Source organism: Falco cherrug, chromosome 6 (genome assembly GCF_023634085.1).
Source record: "Falco cherrug isolate bFalChe1 chromosome 6, bFalChe1.pri, whole genome shotgun sequence".
NCBI lineage: Eukaryota > Metazoa > Chordata > Aves > Falconiformes > Falconidae > Falco > Falco cherrug.
Genome location: NC_073702.1, coordinates 28,435,405 through 28,455,027, shown reverse-complemented (window position 1 = coordinate 28,455,027; position 19,623 = coordinate 28,435,405). Strand labels below are relative to the sequence as shown.

The window sequence follows — 19,623 nt, the reverse complement described above, 5'->3', positions numbered from 1 at the left end:
AGCCTCGCCTTTAACAGGGACTTGTACATTTCAGCCAGGCCTTCCAGAGTGCCCAGGGCTGCATCGCCAGGGTGCTGTCAGGAGCGAAGGCAGAAGGAGGTGGTGGGGGTGCTTCGGGGATCTGCTCCGCAGGCTCAGCGGGCTGCTGGGGAGCAGAGTGACTCTGTCGGCGGGAAGGGGCTGAGGGGGTGCCCAGCTGTCCTGTCCGCCTTGCACGGGGGCTTCCCCAAATCTCCACCGCTTCCACCGCTCAGCCCAAAGGCAGAAAATCGCCCGGGCCCAGCAGCGCGGCCTGAACCGGCGCCGGGTGCCAAAACTGGCCCGGGTGGCACCGCCGGGCTGCCTGGCTCAGAGGCCTGCAGGGCCCGGCGGGGGGGGGGGGTCTGCTGGAACGGACCCGGCGTCGCTGCCCCTGCTGCACGCTGCCTGGCGGCTGGTGTGTGTCCCCGGCTGGGGGGGGGTGTCCCCGGCTGGGGGGGGGTGTCCCCGAGTGTGTGTCCCCAGCTCCGGCAGATGTACGCGAGGGACGGCTCGGAGGCCCGGGATAACGGGCGGGTGTTGCTGGTTGTGGGAGGGCAAGAGCAGCTCACAAGCGCGGCGGGGCCGCCCGTGCCCCCTCCCCTGCACCCCCGGCTCCTTCCCGCGGCCTCCGGGGCGCTCCTGCCAGGGATCCCCCCCGCGAAGGCTTCCGGAGACCCAGGCTCCGAGGGGCGGCCGAGAGCCGCGCCCGGTCCGCCCCGGCCGGGAGAGGCGGCGGCGCCCGGCAGCGCTTCCCGCCGCCCCCCCGCCCGCACGGCCCTTGGCTCCGGGACCGGCGGCCATGGGCAGCGGCAGCAGCCGGCGGCGGGGCGCGGCGGGGGGCGCGGCCGTGCCCGCGGGCAGAGCGGCGGCGGAGAACCGGGAGCTGCTGGAGACGGTGCCGGCCGAGTGCGAGGAGGCGGCGGCGGCGCTGCCCGCCCCCGGCCGCCCAGCCCCGGCCGCCGGCGGCAACCCCCCGCCCCGGGGCGCCGGGCGCTGCGGGGAGGCGGCGGCGGCAGGCGGCGGCGGGTCCCCCTCGCTCCAGCAGCCGGTAAGTGCCCGGCCGGGACCGCGCCACCGGGCCCACCTGCCGGCCGGTATCCCGGACCCGCCATGCGGGGCTGGGGAGCGCTGGGGGCCGGGGCTCAGCGCTCGTACCGCCGCGGGCGCACCGCGCCCGGCCCTCGGCTGCCCTCGCTCCCGCTGGTGCGGCGGGAGCGCCGTCCCCGCAGGCGCCGAACCCCTCTCCCGTTTTCCTGGGCCACTGAAAGTTGCTTTTCCTGCCTTGTGGAAATAGCTCGACTTCATGAAGTGCAGCTGGTGCCTTTCCCTGGGGCGGGCTTGTCGGCAGGAGTTTACAAATGCGAACGTAAAGCTGCGGCGCGATGTTTGCTAGCCGCTGCGAGTGCAGCCTGGCTCTCCCTAAAGAAACATTTCGGTCTCTTTGTGTTTAAGAAATAATGGATTTACCTCTGAGGGAGTTTATCTCCCGCCCCCCCCCCCCCCCCCCCGAAAAAAAAAAAGCCCAACAAAAAAACCAAAACCAAACCAAACCAAAAAAAGTAGCATCTATATCGTCTGGGGATGAGGCCAAAAGTCACCGGCTTCTTTCATCTTTGCTTGGCTTTGAAACTTGTGTGTTGCTTGTTCGATAAACGCTGCTCTCCACAGATGCGCGAATGTCGTCAGACTGAAGTAATAAATATAAAAAGAGAAACGAACACTTAGGACCCAGGAACTTTCTGCCTTGCATGCTTGAGTTTTGCTCTTTGGAAGTGTGTTGTTTCCATTGCCAAACTGCATGTCCATGGGGTAAGGATAGCTTTAATACAAAGTAATTTTGGCATTAGGAAACTTGGCAGGGTTCAGTATGAGAACCCTTTTTTTTTTTTTTTAGACAAGTTTTAAAGGAAAGCCTCAAAGAAAAAAAGATTTGGAAATGGAAAAAATAGAGCTCTTGTTGTATTTTTTCCTTGCTTTTTTAACTCCAAACCCTCCTGCAGTACGAACAGGAGAGCTCAGCCCAGCACTGCTTTCTCCTCTGAGGGACTCTCATTTATGAACAATCCTCCTGATGTCTCCCATTTATCTTTAATTATGGGAACAGAGGCTGCTGCTGTCTGTTTTCCCTCTGTTTCCCCATGTGAATATCGTGGCTGGATCTTTAAAAATAATAATTACATCAGTTGTGAATTTTCCTGTGCATAAAGTGGTATTTTAGCTCTGTTTTGAAGTGATGTGTATTCTGGGTAATTATGTATCAGAAAGGCCACAGAGCTGCCCTCATCTTTCTTCACAAAAATCAGTAAAGAGACAGTATACTGTGGCAGTAGATACTAGTGAACTCATGACAAGAAGCAAACCAGAAAGACTGAAGAATTTAAGACGTGGCCCCTGGGGTGGCATGGGGGGGGGGGGGCATACCTCCTCCTCTGGCAGGAATAATGATGAGGAACCCGTAGCATCACCTTAGCTGCCCCGAGCTGTGGTCACACCCAGTGCAAACCCACGGTGGGAACACCGTCACGCCTTGCAGCGCAGAGATGTCTGTGAGGGCCCTCAAAATTCAGGCTGAAGCAGGCACGTGGGGCCTCGGTCACCCAGCGTGGCCAGGTGGCCGTGGCACACAGCTGTGCTGCCCATGGGGTGACAGGGATGCCAAGCACCTTATGTGTCTCCTTGTCCAGCTGCTGCTGATGTGTCTTGTTTGGGAATGAGGTTCACATCTCTGGTTGCAGCCAGACAAGTGGTCTGAAAGACAGCAAAGAATTACCAGTGTTTTTCAAAGATGTAAAGGCCATACAAGGGAAGTCTTAAATATTTTCAGGTTGAACCTGAAGCTCTTCTTGATAGCATTTTCTTTGCCTGAAGCTGAGGTGGCTGTGGTACAGACAGTAGTCGTGGGCTTACCCTTCTGACTCCTGGAGGCCTAAAAAGTCACTAGCCTGAGAGAAGGAGGGAGGAAACTTTGCAGCACCGTTTTGGTTGTTTACTGGATGCAGTTTATTCTTTGGGGTCATTGTGCAGACTGCAGTCCCACCCTTCCCATGAGGCTGGTGGAGGAGGTTTCTGGAAAGGGATACCAGCTTCGCTGTGTCACTAGTTCCTTGCTAGAAATTTTGAGGGCAATTTCTGTTGGTCTTGCCAGCTTCTCAACCAGTCATTTGTAATTTCTCTGTTGTGGTGGGAACCTGCTTGCTTTGCCCTGTTCAGCTGGAGGATGAGCAAAGAAATTTCAGAGCAGAAAGGATAAGTTGATTCAACAGAGCTAATGGAGAAAAGATGAGGGAGGAGGAGGAAAGGCAATGAGGAGATATTACAGTAGAAAAGTCTGGTGAAGAAATAGCCCATGGAGGAGCAAGGAGGAGAGGAGGGGTTTGCCACCAGCCAGAAGAGAGCGGGTGCCTGCAAGCAGGGCTCAGCTCTCTGCTGTCAGGCTGGGTTTCTCCTGAGCGTGCTCTGCACCAACGCTGTGCTTCGCACCTGAACCCCGATGCACCTTGTCCTCCAGCAGCAAGCCGGCAGCGCTGATGGGGGGTTATGCCAGGTGGCAAGGGCTGGTGGAGAGGGATGCAGCTGCATTTAAAAGCTTGAGATACCTCTGTTGCATTCAAATAGTGCTTTGGAGTGAGAAGCATGAAAGCACATCACGGCAGTGGGCTGGGAACCAAATCCTAATGGGGAACCTGAATCCAGCTTGGAGCAGACCCCAGCACCTCCTTATCAGCATCAAATGTCCATTTTCAGGTTTGCCCTCAGTTCCAGATGGTTGTACGTGCTTTTTCCTTGTTTCTTTGTTCAAGACAGAAAAAGTACTTGTGGTTTTGCAGGTGCTGCTGCAGCACAGAGCAGGGTGGCAGCTCCTGGTGGAAACCAGGGAAGAGGCTGCAGCCTCAGACGTTTCCCCACTGGTTTCCTGAAATGGTAGAATCACGCAGACATGTTAGGGTCTTGCTTTTAACAGCTTTTTCCATGGTGCCGTTACTCCTTCTAACTGGAGAGGGGATGTGATTACGGTAAACCTAAGCCCCAGCTGCAGCACAGGAATAACACGGGTAGAGGGTATGTTTAGCTGACTCCTAGAGGGACTGTCATATACTTTCCAAACACCCAGGTCTTCAAAGCTTTGCGTGATTTTTTTCAGCCAGATAAATGTTCTTTCTGCACATTGATGTGGCGCAGCATCATCTCGTGGCTGGCTGGTCCCAGCTGCAAACACACAGGGGTCCTGTGGGGACATTTTATGTCAAGCCCCATTAATTTCTCACAGGAACTCAGATAGGTTTATTTTTCCTACTCTAATGAAAGTATGCTTCCTCCAAACAGAAATTTGATCTTTCTAGTTCAGTGCTGTTAGCAATTTATTTCAGCTTTTTCTTCCTGGTTTTAATGGTAAAAAAAAGAGCCAAGTCAAGATGTTCTCCTACAGTTGTGTCAGGAGCTGTGCTCCACTGGCCAGGGTCCTTCAGACAAGGTCTTTTCCAACTGAACATTTGGGAATCCTTGAGCTCCAAACTAGGGAAGCAGCTAAGTAAAAGGTCCAAAGTGAGATTATTTCAGATTCTGCAATTGTCCAGGTATGGATCTGGTGGTTGCTGAGCAAAAGGTCTCCCTCTCTCTCACATTATGTTCCTTGTCTATTTAAAAGCACCTGAAACTTTACCAGAGCCCAGCAAGCAGGGAGCTGTGCTGTCCCCTCAGCCAGTGTCACCCTCCCAGCACAGCTGTGTTTCAGCTGCACTTGGAAAACTGCTGACTTAGGTATTTCCCACCCACCCACCCACATCACTTGGTAGAGCATGGGTTGCTTTTGCCCTGAAACCATCCCTGAACTAAACACTAAGCCCAGGGCATGCGCAGAATAGCTGGGAGCTGGTGTTTTCGTTGGCAGGAGAGAAGCAGCGTGGGAACTCCCTGCATCCCTGCCCACTTCCCGTCCACCGCCTGCTCCCAATTCCTTCGCTGGCCAGAGGATGTTGCTGCAGACCTGAGCAAGGCTGGGAGTGCTTTGCCTAGGATGCAGCTGGGGCTATACGGCCCGTTTGGTACCTGCTGACACGTTGGGTAAGCTAGATTGGTTTTTGCCAGCGATAACTCCGATTGCGGTTTGTGAGAGGCGGTATTTGGCGGTGATGACGGCCTTAACCATCCACATTATTTGCTGGCGTCGCTGGAGGGTGCTGCCCTTCTGCTGTACCATCTGTGGCTCTGCTGCAAACGGCATCTGCAACGCACTCCAGCCGGCCGACATCACCTTCCTCCCCCCCAAAGGAGGGGATTTTCATTCCAGCTCCGATCGGTCCCCTGGTCCAGTTCACGGGGTGTTTGTGAAGAGGGATTTGGGAGGAGCAGAGGTAGGGAAGGAGGCACTGACTTACATCCTGCAGAAAAGCCACAAAATGAAACCACAGACCAGTGGACCAGCACTGGCAGGGGACCACACTGCTCCCACGTAGACAGTGACTCAGTCACTCTCCAGGCTCCCCTGCGCATCACGGGACCACTCAGGGTCTGTACCTCTACTCTACTCTATCTCAGGGCTGTATCTGTACCAGTAAACTATACCATAGCAACTGCCTGGCGTCAGACCATGGCCGTCTGCCCCACTGAGCTGGCATGGTTTTGGCCAGGGCCAGGACCAACTCACAGTCTCCCAAATAATGTTTCGGGGGGCAGTACAGGGAGCACCCCTAAGAGGCAGCTTCAAATCGGCCACCCAGTTTTGGAGACGATGTGATTTTACTAGTTGAGGCTGTCATCGGCCGGTTTCAACACAGCTCGAGGGCAGCTCGGAGCTACGGCTCCAGATTGCCCTGCAGGTCCCAGGGGAGGGTGCTCTCACCCAACTCACCCTGACAGCTGACAGAAGGAGAAGGGAGGGAGCAGGGGGGTTATGGCAGGCAGGACCGTGAGCAATGCCAGCCACAGCTTGCACCGGGTTGGGGGGAGTAGAGAGAAATAGCCCCTGCATCCAGCTCTCCACTCTGCCTTGCCCCCAGGAGCCACTGCCCTAACGTAAAGGACGGCTGAACTGTGTGTGCAATGGCTGTCACACCACTCCGCCTCACATCTCATTACACTAAATTAAACCCGAGTACATGCTGGGTGAGCTTAATATCCAACCCTTTAAACCTGGACGTGGTAGCAATGTGGGGCTTTGTAGCACAACAGACCCCAGCATGAGATGCCGACGCTGGGAACAGGGTGGAAAACAAGGAGACACGCTGCAGTCTGGATGAGTAATAAAAAGATGACTGCAAGCTGCAGAAAGGAGAAGCTGACTTCATTTATCTCTTAACAGGGCATAGGCCAAGCAGGCCAGCAATTACTTATTTAGCTGTAGGATAGGAACCCATAATACTAAAGTGTCGTGACGTGCACATCATCTTAACCCACAAAAAGGGCTAATACTAATTATCTGCTGAACTTGCATCATGTACATTACAGCAATCCGGAGCGGGCTGGGTGGGGTCAGGTTTTGTTATGTCTCACTGCCTGCGACAGCCGGCTCCGCATCCTGCCTGCTGCCCGCAGGGTGTCACTTGGGCACCGCGAAGCCACGCGTCGTTCACCCGGCCGGGTTAGGAGCAGCTCCCGAAGCAAGGAGGCTCTGATGGCAGTGGAAAGGCAGAGGCTGGAGGTGCTTTTTGGTTTTACTCGCCACCATTTTTCCCGCATGCACCAAATTAAATGTCTACCTGTACCAATGCCAAATTCTCTTGGGAAATAAGTGTTGTTGCTGACAGATCCCTTGGAGAAGGTGGGAGCTGATTTTGCACAGGGAAGCAGATTTTGCTAACCAGAGCTGCTCCATCCTGATGACTAATTAATTCTGTCTTCCACCCACACAACACGTACAGCTCGTAATATGGAGGAGTCAGCCACAAGGGAAGAAAAAAAGACAACTTACTGTACACTTCAAACCCCTCCCTAAAATGATCCAAACCCATCCTTTGCCCAGAACTGTTGGAAGCTGGGTTCTCGCTGTGGGAAGAGTAGCATCAAAGCACTCCTTGAGAACTGTATTCCCCTCGGTGCTGAGAATGAATAATGTACTTTGCCTGGTGGTAGGAAACCAGGGTGGCAGCAGTAGCCCAGTGGGTGATGGTGATGATGAGGATGCAGGGCTGCATTGTGGGGTGTGCTCCCGGGAGAAGTCAGCCCCTGGAGCTCAGCACGGTGTCCTCCTGGCTCTGCTGCTTGCTCTTGTCACTTGTAGGAGATTGCCAAGAAACTATGCCAAAAAACCAGGCGGGAACTCTCTTCCATCACTGTCAGCTTTCTCACATAGCCTCATCTCCACTTGGACCCAGGAGCTGTTTCTAGAACAGTTCAGGCTCTTCCAGAGAAAACAAAGTGCTGCCAAAGAGCGCGGGCTCTTCTGAGGGGAAGTGGAGTGCCTTTTGACAGGCATCAAAAGATGTTACAAGTCTTCCGTAGAGATCTAGTTTGTAATTTTAAGCAAGCAGCTAGGACATGAAAGACAGTGGATAGCAGACGCCTTTCCCAGCTCCAGAAATAGAAGCCACTTAGGGTTTGCCTGGAAGAGGTGTTGATGCAGTGCCATGAGAGAGGAGTCTTTGCTGCAGCCCCCCCTCACCTGCTCAAGCATGGGAGCCAAAGGTGACCGCAGCACAAAGCCCAGCCAGGAACCGGGGAAGAGCTGAATAGTTTGCTGCCAAGTACCTGTGTGCCTAGCAGCGCCTGAAACCACTGTGTTTAAACCTCAATTCCTGTCCATCCACCTGGAAAGCAGCTGAGGAAGGACCATAGTGAAAACATCTCCTCTCAAATTGAAGTCAGGTGCCACGCATTAACAGCAGACACCCAGGTGGACATTTCTATCCAGCAGATACCATATACAAGCCTGACCAACACAAACTGATTTACATCAGCCCAAAACTGTGCATAAAGCCATCGTTGCCTTACCGGTGCTGCCTATGGAGAGATATCTCCTCCATAGCTCCCAGGGTTACCAGCACCAGTCCCATGCACTGCTGGACCTCGGGACAGCACAGGTTTGATACACGATCTTTCTGAGGAATCGCTTGATCCCATCCAGCCCTTCAGAAACACTGCACAGCAGATGTATAGGCAATGGCTCTGACCTGGAAGGTTTTCAGCACCACTCCCTGCTTCCTTTGCTTCCCTTTTTTCTTGTGCAGGAATTTTTTTTTCTCTTTTTCACGCTGATGGAACAACTTTTCATTTCTATTTTCTGGAAGCCAAGTCCTCGCTTTGGTTCTGTGTGCTACCCGTTTAACATCTGTTAGTGTCATCATGAGATTTAGGATAACTTCTATGAAGAAGGCCCACCAGCTTTAGGACTGCAGCTCATAAAAAATAATGGCAAGCCAAAATGAGTCTAGTTCTGTGCAAAGCCACAGCCCTCATCCCTGTCCCCCTTCCTTTCCCCATGCGAGTACAGTGAGGAAGTAGAAAAAGAGAAAAGTTATATTCTTCTCAGTAGCATCTGGCTGAAGTGGGTTCATTTTGTTACTGGTCCAGCTGGGGGCTCAGACAGACCCAAGGTCCCATCATCTTCCCATTTTAAATGCCAAAGGTTTGGCTTTGGTTGACCCTCTGGTGCCCCGTTGGAAATCCATGGGCTTCCAGCATAGGGAAGGTGGATGTTTCACTCCAGATGGATCATTTCAGGGAAGCAGCTTTGTCAGGTAGAAACAATTGGATCTGTGTTGCCGTAACTTCCTTCCTCAGCAGGTGTTTTCATACTGCCACCTGTCAGCTGGGGGGGGCAGTGGGTATTCATGGGAAAACTGGGAGGATTACCACGTTAACGTTCAGTGGTTTCAGTTCTGGAGCCTGCAGCCACCCAGCTGCCCTCAACACTGACACAGAGCAGAACAGTGCTCAGTAAAGCGGACTGTCTTTTACCTGTATTGTCTCCGTGGAGGTTGTTAGGGGGTTTAAACCAGGGCAGACATAGCCTGCTATAGACAGAGATAGGTTTCATAGAAATAAAGAATGGTTTGAGTTGGAAGGGACCTTACAGATCATTCAGTCCAACCCCCTGCCATGGAGGAGCACAGTCCCTGACAGTCCTTGGGCAGACTGAGGACTTGAGTGCCACCATCCCATTCTGCACAGTATGAGAATAAGACAGATGGTGGTGAGCCGTCCTGTGTGGGCTGGCTCTATGGTCAGAGCACGGCACTGACCATGGAATCACAGAATGGTTTGGGTTGGAAGGGACCTTTAAAGATCACCTAGCTCCAACCCCCTGCCGTGGACAGGGACACCTTCCACCAGACCAGGTTGCTCAGAGCCCCATCCAGCCTGGCCTTGGACACTTCCAGGGATGGGGCATCCACAGCTTCTCCGAGCAAGCTGTGCCGGTGCCTCACCACCCTCACAGTGAAGAATTTCTTCCTAGTATCTAATCTAAATCTGCCCTCTTTCAGTTTAAAACAATTGGCCCTTGTCCGGTTGCTACAGGTCCTGATAAAGCGCCTCTCTACATCCGTCTCATAGGCCCCCTTTAAGTGCCGAAAGGCCGCTGTAAGGTCTCCCCGCAGCCTTCTCTTCTCCAGGCCGAACAGCCCCAACTCCCTCAGCCTGTGCTCACAGGAGAGCTGCTCCAGCCCCCTGACCATGTCTGTGGCCTCCTCCGGACCCGCTCCGACAGGTCCATGTCTCCCCTGTGCCGAGGGCCCCAGAGCTGGACCCGGCGCTGCAGGGGGGTCTCGCCGGAGTGGAGTGGAGGGGCGGAATCACATCCCTCAACATTACAGTGTTATAACAGAAATACATGACTTTTCTCCTTTCCCAGGCTTTGGCAACCAGAAGCCCACCAGGCCCAGAGATCGATGCTGACCATCAGTGAGTACCCTGTGCATTTGTTGTATCTGCAGGGGGAGAAAGCAGCTGGAACAAAGGGAGCATAAAAGGAAAAGCTATTCCTGCACACCTCCCACTGTACAAACGAGGTGGGAATGGTGTGGAATGGTTTAGAGTCCTAAATATTCTGTCCTCTACCTATTTGCCAATTTTAAAAAACCCAGGAGCTGTGCTGCCTGAAAAGATCCAGGCTCCAGCTCAAGTACAGTATAGAGATTCATTCCTGGTCACGAGCAATGCAGAATTTAGGCTGCATTTAGTCCACATGTCAGAGAGGCACCTTGAGGGAGCTTGTGACAAGCTGGGGAGGTTCGCTCCAACAAATAGGTCAGGCCCTGTTCACCCACAGCTCACCCGTGGGCTCTTTCAGCATGTAGAAAAGAACATCTCTGCTTCCCAGGAATCATAAGAGAAAATCCATGAGACACTCCCATGCCACACCAGTTAGCAACAAGAGTGTCCCTCAGGGACCTGGGAATGGTGGGGACCTACTGCACTGGGTGCCCACAAAAGAAATTGAAATCTTCCACAAGCAAAAGCTACCGAGCAGGCTGCGCCTCCCAGTCTGCTGGCACTGGGAGCAATGGGAACAGTTTGATGCACATGTTAAGGAAACCCAGATGAAACATAAAGGCTTGGAAAACCATCTTAAAATACCATCTTCTTATGCTAAAAAGCAACTCTCTTCAACATTAAGCTCTGACTGTCATCCAGCCCCTCTGCTCCTGCAGCACTCGAGCGCTGACTAATCTGCCAATCTGGCCATCGGGCTGTGACCTAGTAACGCCGAGCAGCGCTGGTCGATGTGACACGAGAGCCCCAGCGCCAGCTGCCACCCTCCCTCCTCCTCCTCCCTCCTCCTCCTCCTCCTCCTCCTCTCCCTCCCGGCTGACAGGGAGCTCACCTGGTGAGAGGCTGCTTGTTTGGGGAGTGCTTGCAAAATGTGGCTGCCCTTACCTTTCCTGAGGGTGAGGTTTGTACAGGTGCGCTCGCAGGGACCTTAACCCCTCTGGACTCGCCAGCATCCTCAATAGGCTTTGGGCTACGGCAACTGAGCAGTCTTCTCTGGGGGTGCACACCCAGCCCTGCTGCAGTCCCACACCAAGCTCCCCAGCCCCAGGCTCCCACTGGCCCCTCACCCCCTGCCAAGGCTTTCTTTCTCCCTCCCTCTTTGAAACACAAAAGGAAAACCTGAGATAGAGGAAACAGGTTTCTGATCTGGGATGACAGAGCAGGAGCTTATTTTCGTTTAGATAACATTTACTTTATACTCACTGCAGAGCCCATAGCACAGGTCACGTGCGGATTGCCTCTGCCACCCATGGTAAGCAGGGCTGCAATTTCTGCTGGCAAGAACTGCATGCAAACCTCTTTTTTGTTCGTTTTTAAAATGGTCCAGCACCCAGCAAAACTGCATTTTGAAGAAACCAAATCAAATCAAGCCCCTGAAACAGCAGTTAATGTGTGCAGGTGCCTCACCCTTCACATTTCTGTGGCTAGAATTATTCTAGATAAACACTCATGTTACAAGCAGCAAAAATCAGCCTTGTCTTTATAGAGTTGCTGACTGAAGAAATTCCCGTAAAGCCACATTAAATAAGAAATAAATTCCAAGCAAGGAGAAGAAAAACTAAATACAGAGACTTAATACTATTATCTGCCAAGAGAGCAGTCAACACGAGACAGATGCTGTAGGTGTGCAGTCCCTGTGCTGCAAACACGCCTGTGTGCCACCACGTAAGCATCTAAACCAGGCCCTAATAAATAGACGTGCACGGGAACATGGATGGATGGATTCCTGATTGCACTGTGTTACCCCTCTTCTACCCCCGCAGTTCTTTTGGGAACCGCTCTTTAGCATCTGGTAGTCCACGGGTGGGATGACACAGCCCAGGAACGCGGTAATGATTTTCCTGCTGCTGCCAAGGCTCGTGTCACTGGCAGAGTTACCGGGGCGTTGTTTTGACCCATTTTTCAGCTGCAAAGTCTTGCAGAAGGCATTTTAATGATTAACCCTGGACTTTCCCATCCTCAACAAAACAATAAAAAACACTGGCCTAGATTCACCCCAGCCTAGTTTTCAGCCACTTCACTCAGGTTTCTGCCTCAGAGCTGTCACCCTAGCCACCCACCAGGGATGCTGTCACCAGAGCCCACAGGCAGCTCTCCCCCACACCAGGCAGCTGCCTGACAGCAGGGATGGGGCACTGCCAGCCATCCTTACAGCTGGGACCTTGCTCCAAGGTGGTTTTGCTCACTTTTGGTCTAATTTTGCCCTTTGCATTCCTTCTCCTCATGGCACAGTTCATTGTTGTTCCATAAAAAAAGAATAAATAACCCTCCTTCCCTTAATAATCTTTAAACACAGAGAGGCTTTTAGCTGAAATGGAGCATATTTCTTGCTTTCCTCTTTCCTAAATTGCTTTGCTCTAGCCTCTTAAATCACTTTTATTGCTGCTTTCTAAACTCCCTCCAAGCTGTTAATAACTTTTTCATAATGAGAAGCCTGCACAATAATCTTGATGGATCTGCACCGGCCTTTTTTTCCTTCGCTGTCCTACCGTGCTGCAAATTCCCCTCTTGTACGCTTTTCAGCTAGCTCTCTCTCCACTTCGCTCCTTCCCGGGTTTCCCTCTTCCCCCAGAACATCTGAGGTTTGAAAATTTTTCCCCTCAATGCACTGACCTGTTATTTTCCAAATCGGAAACAGTAACAGCCCTCAGCTGGATTCTGCGTGATTGCAAGCCCCGATCCACAGCCCCGGCTGCCTGTTGGTGGGAGCAGTAAGGGGCCACCTCTGGCGCCGGAGCAGCTGGCGGAGCGTGGGAGAGGGCTGTGGGCCACAGCTCCTGTCCTGCCCATGTCCTGTGCGTGGAATTTCCCCGCCACAGCCTCTCTTTTGATGCCAGGGCCAGCAGAAACAGCTGCACCAGCGTACCTTTGAGATCAGGGTTCAGGCTGGGAGAGCCTCAGGAGGTCTGCAGTCCGATTTCCTGCTCCAAGCTGGATCAACTGTGAGGTCAAAGCAGAACCCTCCAGGCCTTGTCCCGTCAGGTCTTGAAAGTCTCCAAGGATGGAGCCTGTGCAACCACAGCCTGATCCTCTGTCTGCTTGCTGTCCTCAGGGTGCAGAACTTTCTCCTGTTACCCATATTGAATCTCTTGTTTCTTAATTAATTTCAGTTTTTCCATATTAAATGATACAGAAATTTGCCACAAAAAAATAGGGAGGAAGAACATGAAGGGCAACTTGTTTTTCCTTTGCTCTTGAAACAAACACAGCCCCCTCTGTTCCTCTCAGTTCCGAGAGGTGCGTGGTAAGGGAGGTTTGCTTTTGTCTTTTGAAGAGCACATCTGTGTTTCAATGAGTACCAATTTTACCTGGAGATTTTCTCCCATGCTTGGAGGTCACCCTGCAAGCCAAAGTGTCAGGAATAATTAACAGTGGGAAATTATGTAACCACTAAGAGAAACAATGACTCTTCTGTGGGCCTGCAAGCAAGCTGCCAAGAGCTCTGCCTCTAATTCATCACGTAATATAAAATTAGTTTAAGGATTATCACAGTGCAGAGTTTAAATCAATAAATCACCTGCTTAAGTCAGATTTCTGCATTTCCTTTTTCCCAGTCCTTGCTTTGTAGCTGCTGGTGTATGCTTTGAGTTCTTGAACCTTTAGCTTTCTTCCCAGTTCTCATTTACTACGGTGGAAACCGGACTCCCTGCAGACCATCAGAAGAAAAAAATAAAAAATAAAAGGAATAAGCAGAAGAGTCCACTGGCTAAATCCTACTTGCTGCCATCTTGCTGCCAGTAGAACTTGCCATCAAGGGCACGGTGCAGCGTAAATAAGTGTGGGACACCCACATGGCCCAGCTGCCACACCAGCTGGCTGGTCACCAGGCTGCTCCAGGAAGAACATCAAACTCTTTCTGACACGCGTGGGGGCGGGCACGGTGTTAACACAGCTGGGTCAGAGCAGCTGGACTGGGCAGGAGCCTTTCTGAGCCAGGCAGATAAGAAGAGAGGAAGGGCTGCACTGCTGCCTTTTGCTCTGCAGCGATAGCAGCAGAGACTGGCTGCTGCCTGTTCGAGGAATGCTGCGGGTGCTCCCTTGCCCAGGAAGGGCAGTTTATGAAAGCACCTCCTCTATATGACAAGGTTTCCTTAGAAAAGCATTTCAGGGTTCTTTGGTTTCTGATTCTATGTCTACTTGCTTGCTTTGGGGCAGCTCCTTAGATTTCATCTAGTAAGCAGGTCCTTAGTTTTTTCACTGGAGGTTGCTGATGGCCAAATTAATCCCAGATGCCAGACCAAGGGTGGGAGAGATCTTGTCCTCAGAGAAATGGTAAGTCAATAGATGCTACATAATGCGTCTGGGACCGGTTTGGAGCCCTGCTGTTGGATATGAGAATCTCTCCTCTTTGGCAACTGTACAAAACCATTTCTTTCTTGCTTATTTATTCTCCACCAGCGGATGGTCATAAGGTAAGCTCACCAATCTCAGTTGACATGTCATGGCAGAGCACTTCACAGTTTAGATTTACCAACTCAAGTCTCCGCTTAGCTCTGTACCTCACCATGACCTCCATTTCACGGAGCCACGTGCCCTAGCTTCCAGAGATGACTGGCCTGACAGCCCGGCTAGCTCGCCTCCCAGTTCTCTGCAAGGTCAAAGAGGAGTGCTCGCTTGGCAGCTGCTGTCTCCCCTTTTCAGCCCTGGAGGGCAAGATCAGTAGACGGACTTGGTAGCGTGAGCTACAGAGGTCAAAGCTTGCAGAAGACTTTTCACTGTTCTCCCTCATGCAGGTAGGGGCAGATTTCCCTTGTACCCAACACGAACCACCTCTGATAACACCAATAAAACCCATACCAGCTGCCTTTGAATCGTACATCGGTTCCCACTTGTGGGAGAGTTGTGCTGATGTGAAAATAAATAAAAGCCAAAGAGCAGTCTGAGGTACTTGCATTCATATTTTGGTTGAAACTCAAATTCCTTACAGATACAAACAAAGATTCCTTACAGATACAAACAAAAATGCATAAAACCTTAAAACTAGTAACTAGCATAAAGGTTATGCAGTCCCTTAGCCAGGCCTCAAACCTAACTCACCAAAAGGTTCTGGGAGTTTGATCTGGAGCATTGTAAGGGCTGTGCTGTAATGAACTTGCAGACTGAAACAGGTGCCAAGTGACAGCAAATGTCAGCAAGCAATGTGTCTGTGGGGTGGGGGAACTAGACATGACAGAGTATCTGTGTCTCAGCAAGCCATATGCAACTTGATCTTTCCATTCACAAAAAAAAAAAAAAAAAAAAAAAAAAAAAAAAGAAGTAAGGGTCATCTTGTGTCTTGATTCTCTGTCACAACACCAATAACTCATTGCCTTCCCTGGCAGGTGCCCACAAAGGAACAGCAAGAAGCTGGCGGCACAGTCCACAGTATCATATGATTACTCAGAGGAGGAGCTCATGGCAAGCATCGAGCGGGAGTACTGCCGCTGAACCCAACCCCGTGCCACAAGATCTTCAAGCATGTTCCTGGAAGCACAGCTGGAGCAAAACTGCTGCTGACAAAATAACCCCTTGCACAGCGAGACGGCACTGGAGAGGTGGGTGGCAAAGGGAGATGGACTGTGAGAAGCAGTGTGGCTGCTTGGGAAGCATGGAGGAGAAAGCCCTCCCAGCCAGCTCTGAGCGAGACTGTGAGGATCCTCACCAACTGCTGATTTTGGATAAGCGCCACTGGAGGACAGAGCAATTAATCTTGTGAATCAATATTTAGCAGCTCATCTCTAAATGGTATTTACCAATGAAGAAGTACTAGAATCGAAGCATCGTACCAGAAGTGCTGAGACATGGTGTTTTGAAGGAAGATCTTGTTTTGTCTTAGCAGAAGAAAAATGCAGTAATATCATTCGATTCAGATCTCATTTAAGGAGATGTTACATGAAATTCACGTTCCTGCCACTTAAAACAGGTCAAATTTACTCCTTGTGCTGCGCAAGCCTCAGTTCCAGGTCTGGACTTGGCATTGTCTCTTGGAATGTGGTCCCCAGTATGGGATGTAAGATGAAATGGGGAGTGAGCGCACTGTCCAGTACATAGGCAGTGTAATCCCAGAGTTCGAATCCCACTACAATAGGCAAAATGAGGCTCCTGGGAGCCATCAGGGCGCAGAGGATTTGTACGACCCCTTTGGGGAGGGATCCCAGCATCAGTGTCGTACCTGGGGCTCCTTGGTGTGGATCCTTCAGCGAAAGCGGGAGGCATGTCCCCGGCGCTGCCTCGCTGTGGCCAGCAAGCACCATTTTGAGAGGGACTTGCATGCTATTGTAGAGCAGCTGTTTGCAATAAATTTTCAGAATTATCACTCCTGGCCTTCCCACCTATTTCTTGTCCTCAGTGGGTAGCCTAGAAGAAAAATCACTGCATTTTACCATTAGCTGACTGAAAAGTTAAGCAGAAAGTTGTCTCTCCAGAGGAAACCATATATTTTCAGTGCTCTCAGACAGGGAAGGTTGGTATTTTAGGGTTCATGCTTTTATTTTACCTGCATCTTAACATACTATGAGTAGCTGCTTATTATCAGAAGTAGAAAAATACCTTATTTCTGTCTTCAGCTTAAGCATAAAAGACATTAGATGAACTCTTCACACAGCCTGTGTAAATGCAAGAGGAAACAGCAGGACACATCTTAAAATGCTGTATTTTAACTTCTTTGTAATTCCTGGTATCTGTGAAACAGAAATAAATGCATCTGTACTCTATGTAGCCCTCAGTAAAAGGCATCAAATGTTTTGAAAAAGGCTCTCTAGCTCACACGGTGAATCACCTTACGGTGCCTGCAGACTCCAAGCAGAGTGCATCCTCGGGGGATGGTGGGAGGGATGCCGTGAGGCAGACACTAGATTATACCCCTGGCATACATACTAATGCTCTAGTTGTCCTTCCTGCAGCAGCCTTCAGCAAAGCTGGGCATTGCGCTCTGCTGGAGAGCTCGGGAGCTGCCAGGCACCCAGCAGAGCAGAGGTGGGCAGCAGAAAGGGAACCAGCCTCCCACAAAGATTGCAAGCTATGTTTGGAGGCGAGAGCTTCCAGCATGCCAGCCAGGGCGCTTTGATAGGATGAGGGGTAACAGTTTTAAACTGAGAGAGGGTAAATTTAGACTAGATACTAGGAAGAAATTCTTTGCTGTGAGAGTGGTGAGCCACTGGCACAGGTTGCCCAGAGAAGCTGTGGATGCCCCATCCCTGGATGTGTCCAAGGCCAGGCTGGATGGGGCTCTGAGCAACCTGGTCTGGTGGAAGGTGTCCCTGTCCATGGCAGGGGGTTGGAACTAGATGGTCTTTAAAGGTCCCTTCCAACCCAAACCATTCTGTGATTCCATGGTCAGTGCCGTGCTCTGACCACAGAGCCAGCCCACACAGGACGGCTCACCACCATCTGTCTTATTCTCATACTGTGCAGAATGGGATGGTGGCACTCAAGTCCTCAGTCTGCCCAAGGACTGTCAGGGACTGTGCTCCTCCATCTGCGACAAACCCGCACCCAGCAGCACGCTGAAACTGGGAGGGTGGCAGTGGGGTTGGTACCCAGGGAGGCACAACTGCACAGCTTTAACTATCTGGTGTCAGTGTAACCCTACTTATGGTCCATTCAGCGAAAACAGGACACTAGATCATTTTCAGGTAAACAAACACCTTGAAGAAGTATCTAAGCCCGTAACTAATTTCAAGAGAGATTTCTTTAATTAATTGCTTTTTTTAAAAAAAAAAAAAAATTGCACTATGAAGATCCCTTTGCCACATCTCAGGCAGTGCATGCTGACATCCCACCAGCCGAATTATCAGAAAGTTTATTTTCATTGTATTCCTCTATAACCATCATCAAATCACAAATACTTGTAAGACAAAAAATTACTTGGTTTGCCAGTACTTCCTGCCCCTAAAACAATTCTGCTGAAATTCAGTAGGGTGCTGGAGAGTCTGCCATTAATCATTTTAGAAACTACCCTCCTGTGCAATAGACACAGCATAAGACAAGGTAGCTGACATGGGGTATGAGCTAATGCTATTAATCCCCATTAATGCAACAGCAAAAGGCTATGTATATTAACCAGATAACTACATTTTTAATCTAACAAAGACAAATGCTACACATCTTGTGTTGCACCAGCCTAAAGGGTAAGAAAGCCTCACTGGCCAGCTGGCTGTCTATACCTACCTTCTATTGCTATTATTTTTTAAGTGAGGCAAAACCACAGTTGCTGAGAGGACTAAAGAGAGTAATTTTTCAGGTAATCATGAAAAATTCCCTTTTAGTACATGAAGAAATATCACCACTTCTGAGCTTAGTGGCTTCCATGAGTTCAGGGGGTTTCTTACCTGGCCGTGCAACAAGATTCCAGCTGAAAGGTTCAGGTGGTGAAAGCATTAAAGCCCTATTTTTTAAATTACTCAACCCAAGACCTTAAAAATCAAAACCAATGAACCTGAAACTACCAAACCGGTTTGCACACTTACTCAGACTCTCGATTTTACTCAAATCTGGGTTTTTCCTAAACAAACAAAGGCTTTGAATCCTTTTGTTTCCCCCTTCATAGATGCCCTTTCTGTCTAACAGCACTGCAATGGATGCTGCTGCTTCTTGCAGAGCTCTGCCTTTCAGTAGCCCAGTAAATGGGCAGAACTCTTCCCCAAAGAGCAACTGAGAAAACCGATCAGCAACAGAGCAGTTTTAGGAAGCGAGTTGTCTTTTACCTGGTGGGTAGCCATCCTGTGAAATCTCCTACGAGCTCCAAGAATTCAGCCGGGAGCTATAGGCAGACCTGAGTGGGGAAAACAAAGCTGTGACGTGATCTGTGCTTGGGTGAGATGGCTGGAAAGAGCAAGGAAGAGCAGCCAGTCACCATAACCACAGCTCCTTAGGGCAGGAGGTCTTTGTAGTCCACCTCTGTCTCCGGGACCCTGAACGCCAGTTCTTTTGCCCAGTGTACATGAGGATGGCCCCCATATGTGTGATTCTGCCAGCACCCCATCGCCAAGACCTCTCAGAGCAGAGCAACCACTAGTTCCCTGATGCATCACATCCAGCACCCTGCTGTCATCTACTCGCCTTCACAACACTAGAGGACAAAAGAGGGTGGCACCCTCACCAACCCGAGGATGCTCTCCCCCAGCCTCCTTCCTCCGAGGATCAAACCGCAACAAACTTTCAGCCAAACTATTTGCAGACACACACCGTGGGAGCTGAGACAGAGCCACTGCCCCGGAGCTGCCACCGGCAGAGCTCCATACCGCACTTGGCCGGCAAGGTGGAGCAGCAGCTGCCTGGCACAGATGGCATCCACACCAGGGGGAGGGCATCCACACCTCGGGGAGGGCATCCACACCTCGGGGAGGGCATCCACACCAGGGGGAGGGCATCCACACCTCGGGGAGGGCATCCACACCAGGGGCTGGTTTCCCTCCCGCCACACACACTCGGGACACGGTGATTACTTGCGCAGGGTGAAGTGGGTTTATCTGAAAAATGACAACCAACAGAAATCACTCTGAACTTGTGAGACACTACAAGGGAGAAAATGAAACCTAAGGTATTCTTCCCATCTAGGAAAACCTCTCCCAGGAAAGGGTATGCTCCAGCTTCCTCAGGTTTTCTGCACGTGTAAGATGTGCCCATGGCTTCTGCACACATCAGGATGCAGAAGTCACCAGATTCCCTTCTCCTGTTCAAGGACTGAAGCAGAAA

General features: G+C 51.1%; 1 protein-coding gene and 1 long non-coding RNA gene across 2 annotated transcripts; one reads left to right on the top strand and one right to left on the bottom strand.

Annotated features, from left to right (window-relative positions):
- Window positions 1–222: 222 nt before the first annotated feature.
- CYS1 (cystin 1) lies at window positions 223–16,640 on the top strand. The gene is made up of 3 exons (XM_055713458.1): window positions 223–1,069; window positions 9,809–9,858; window positions 15,270–16,640. Exons 1-3 carry the CDS (start codon window positions 821–823, stop codon window positions 15,373–15,375), a joined length of 405 nt encoding a protein of 134 aa, XP_055569433.1. The 5' UTR covers window positions 223–820; the 3' UTR covers window positions 15,376–16,640.
- Window positions 1,556–14,218, bottom strand: LOC106630975 (uncharacterized). Its single transcript, XR_008732729.1, has 3 exons — window positions 13,466–14,218; window positions 2,443–2,769; window positions 1,556–1,708 (listed from the first exon to the last, which is right to left on the bottom strand). It is a non-coding gene; the product is annotated as an uncharacterized LOC106630975 (long non-coding RNA).
- Window positions 16,641–19,623: the final 2,983 nt, after the last annotated feature.

Excerpts from the sequence above, each read along its gene's own strand:
- CYS1 (XM_055713458.1), top strand. The coding sequence starts at position 821 with ATGGGCAGCGGCAGCAGCCGGCGGCGGGGCGCGGCGGGGGGCGCGGCC. Across the intron at positions 1,070-9,808 it reads CCCCCTCGCTCCAGCAGCCG|GCTTTGGCAACCAGAAGCCC; the intron begins GTAAGTGCCCGG and ends CTCCTTTCCCAG. Across the intron at positions 9,859-15,269 it reads GAGATCGATGCTGACCATCA|GTGCCCACAAAGGAACAGCA; the intron begins GTGAGTACCCTG and ends CTTCCCTGGCAG.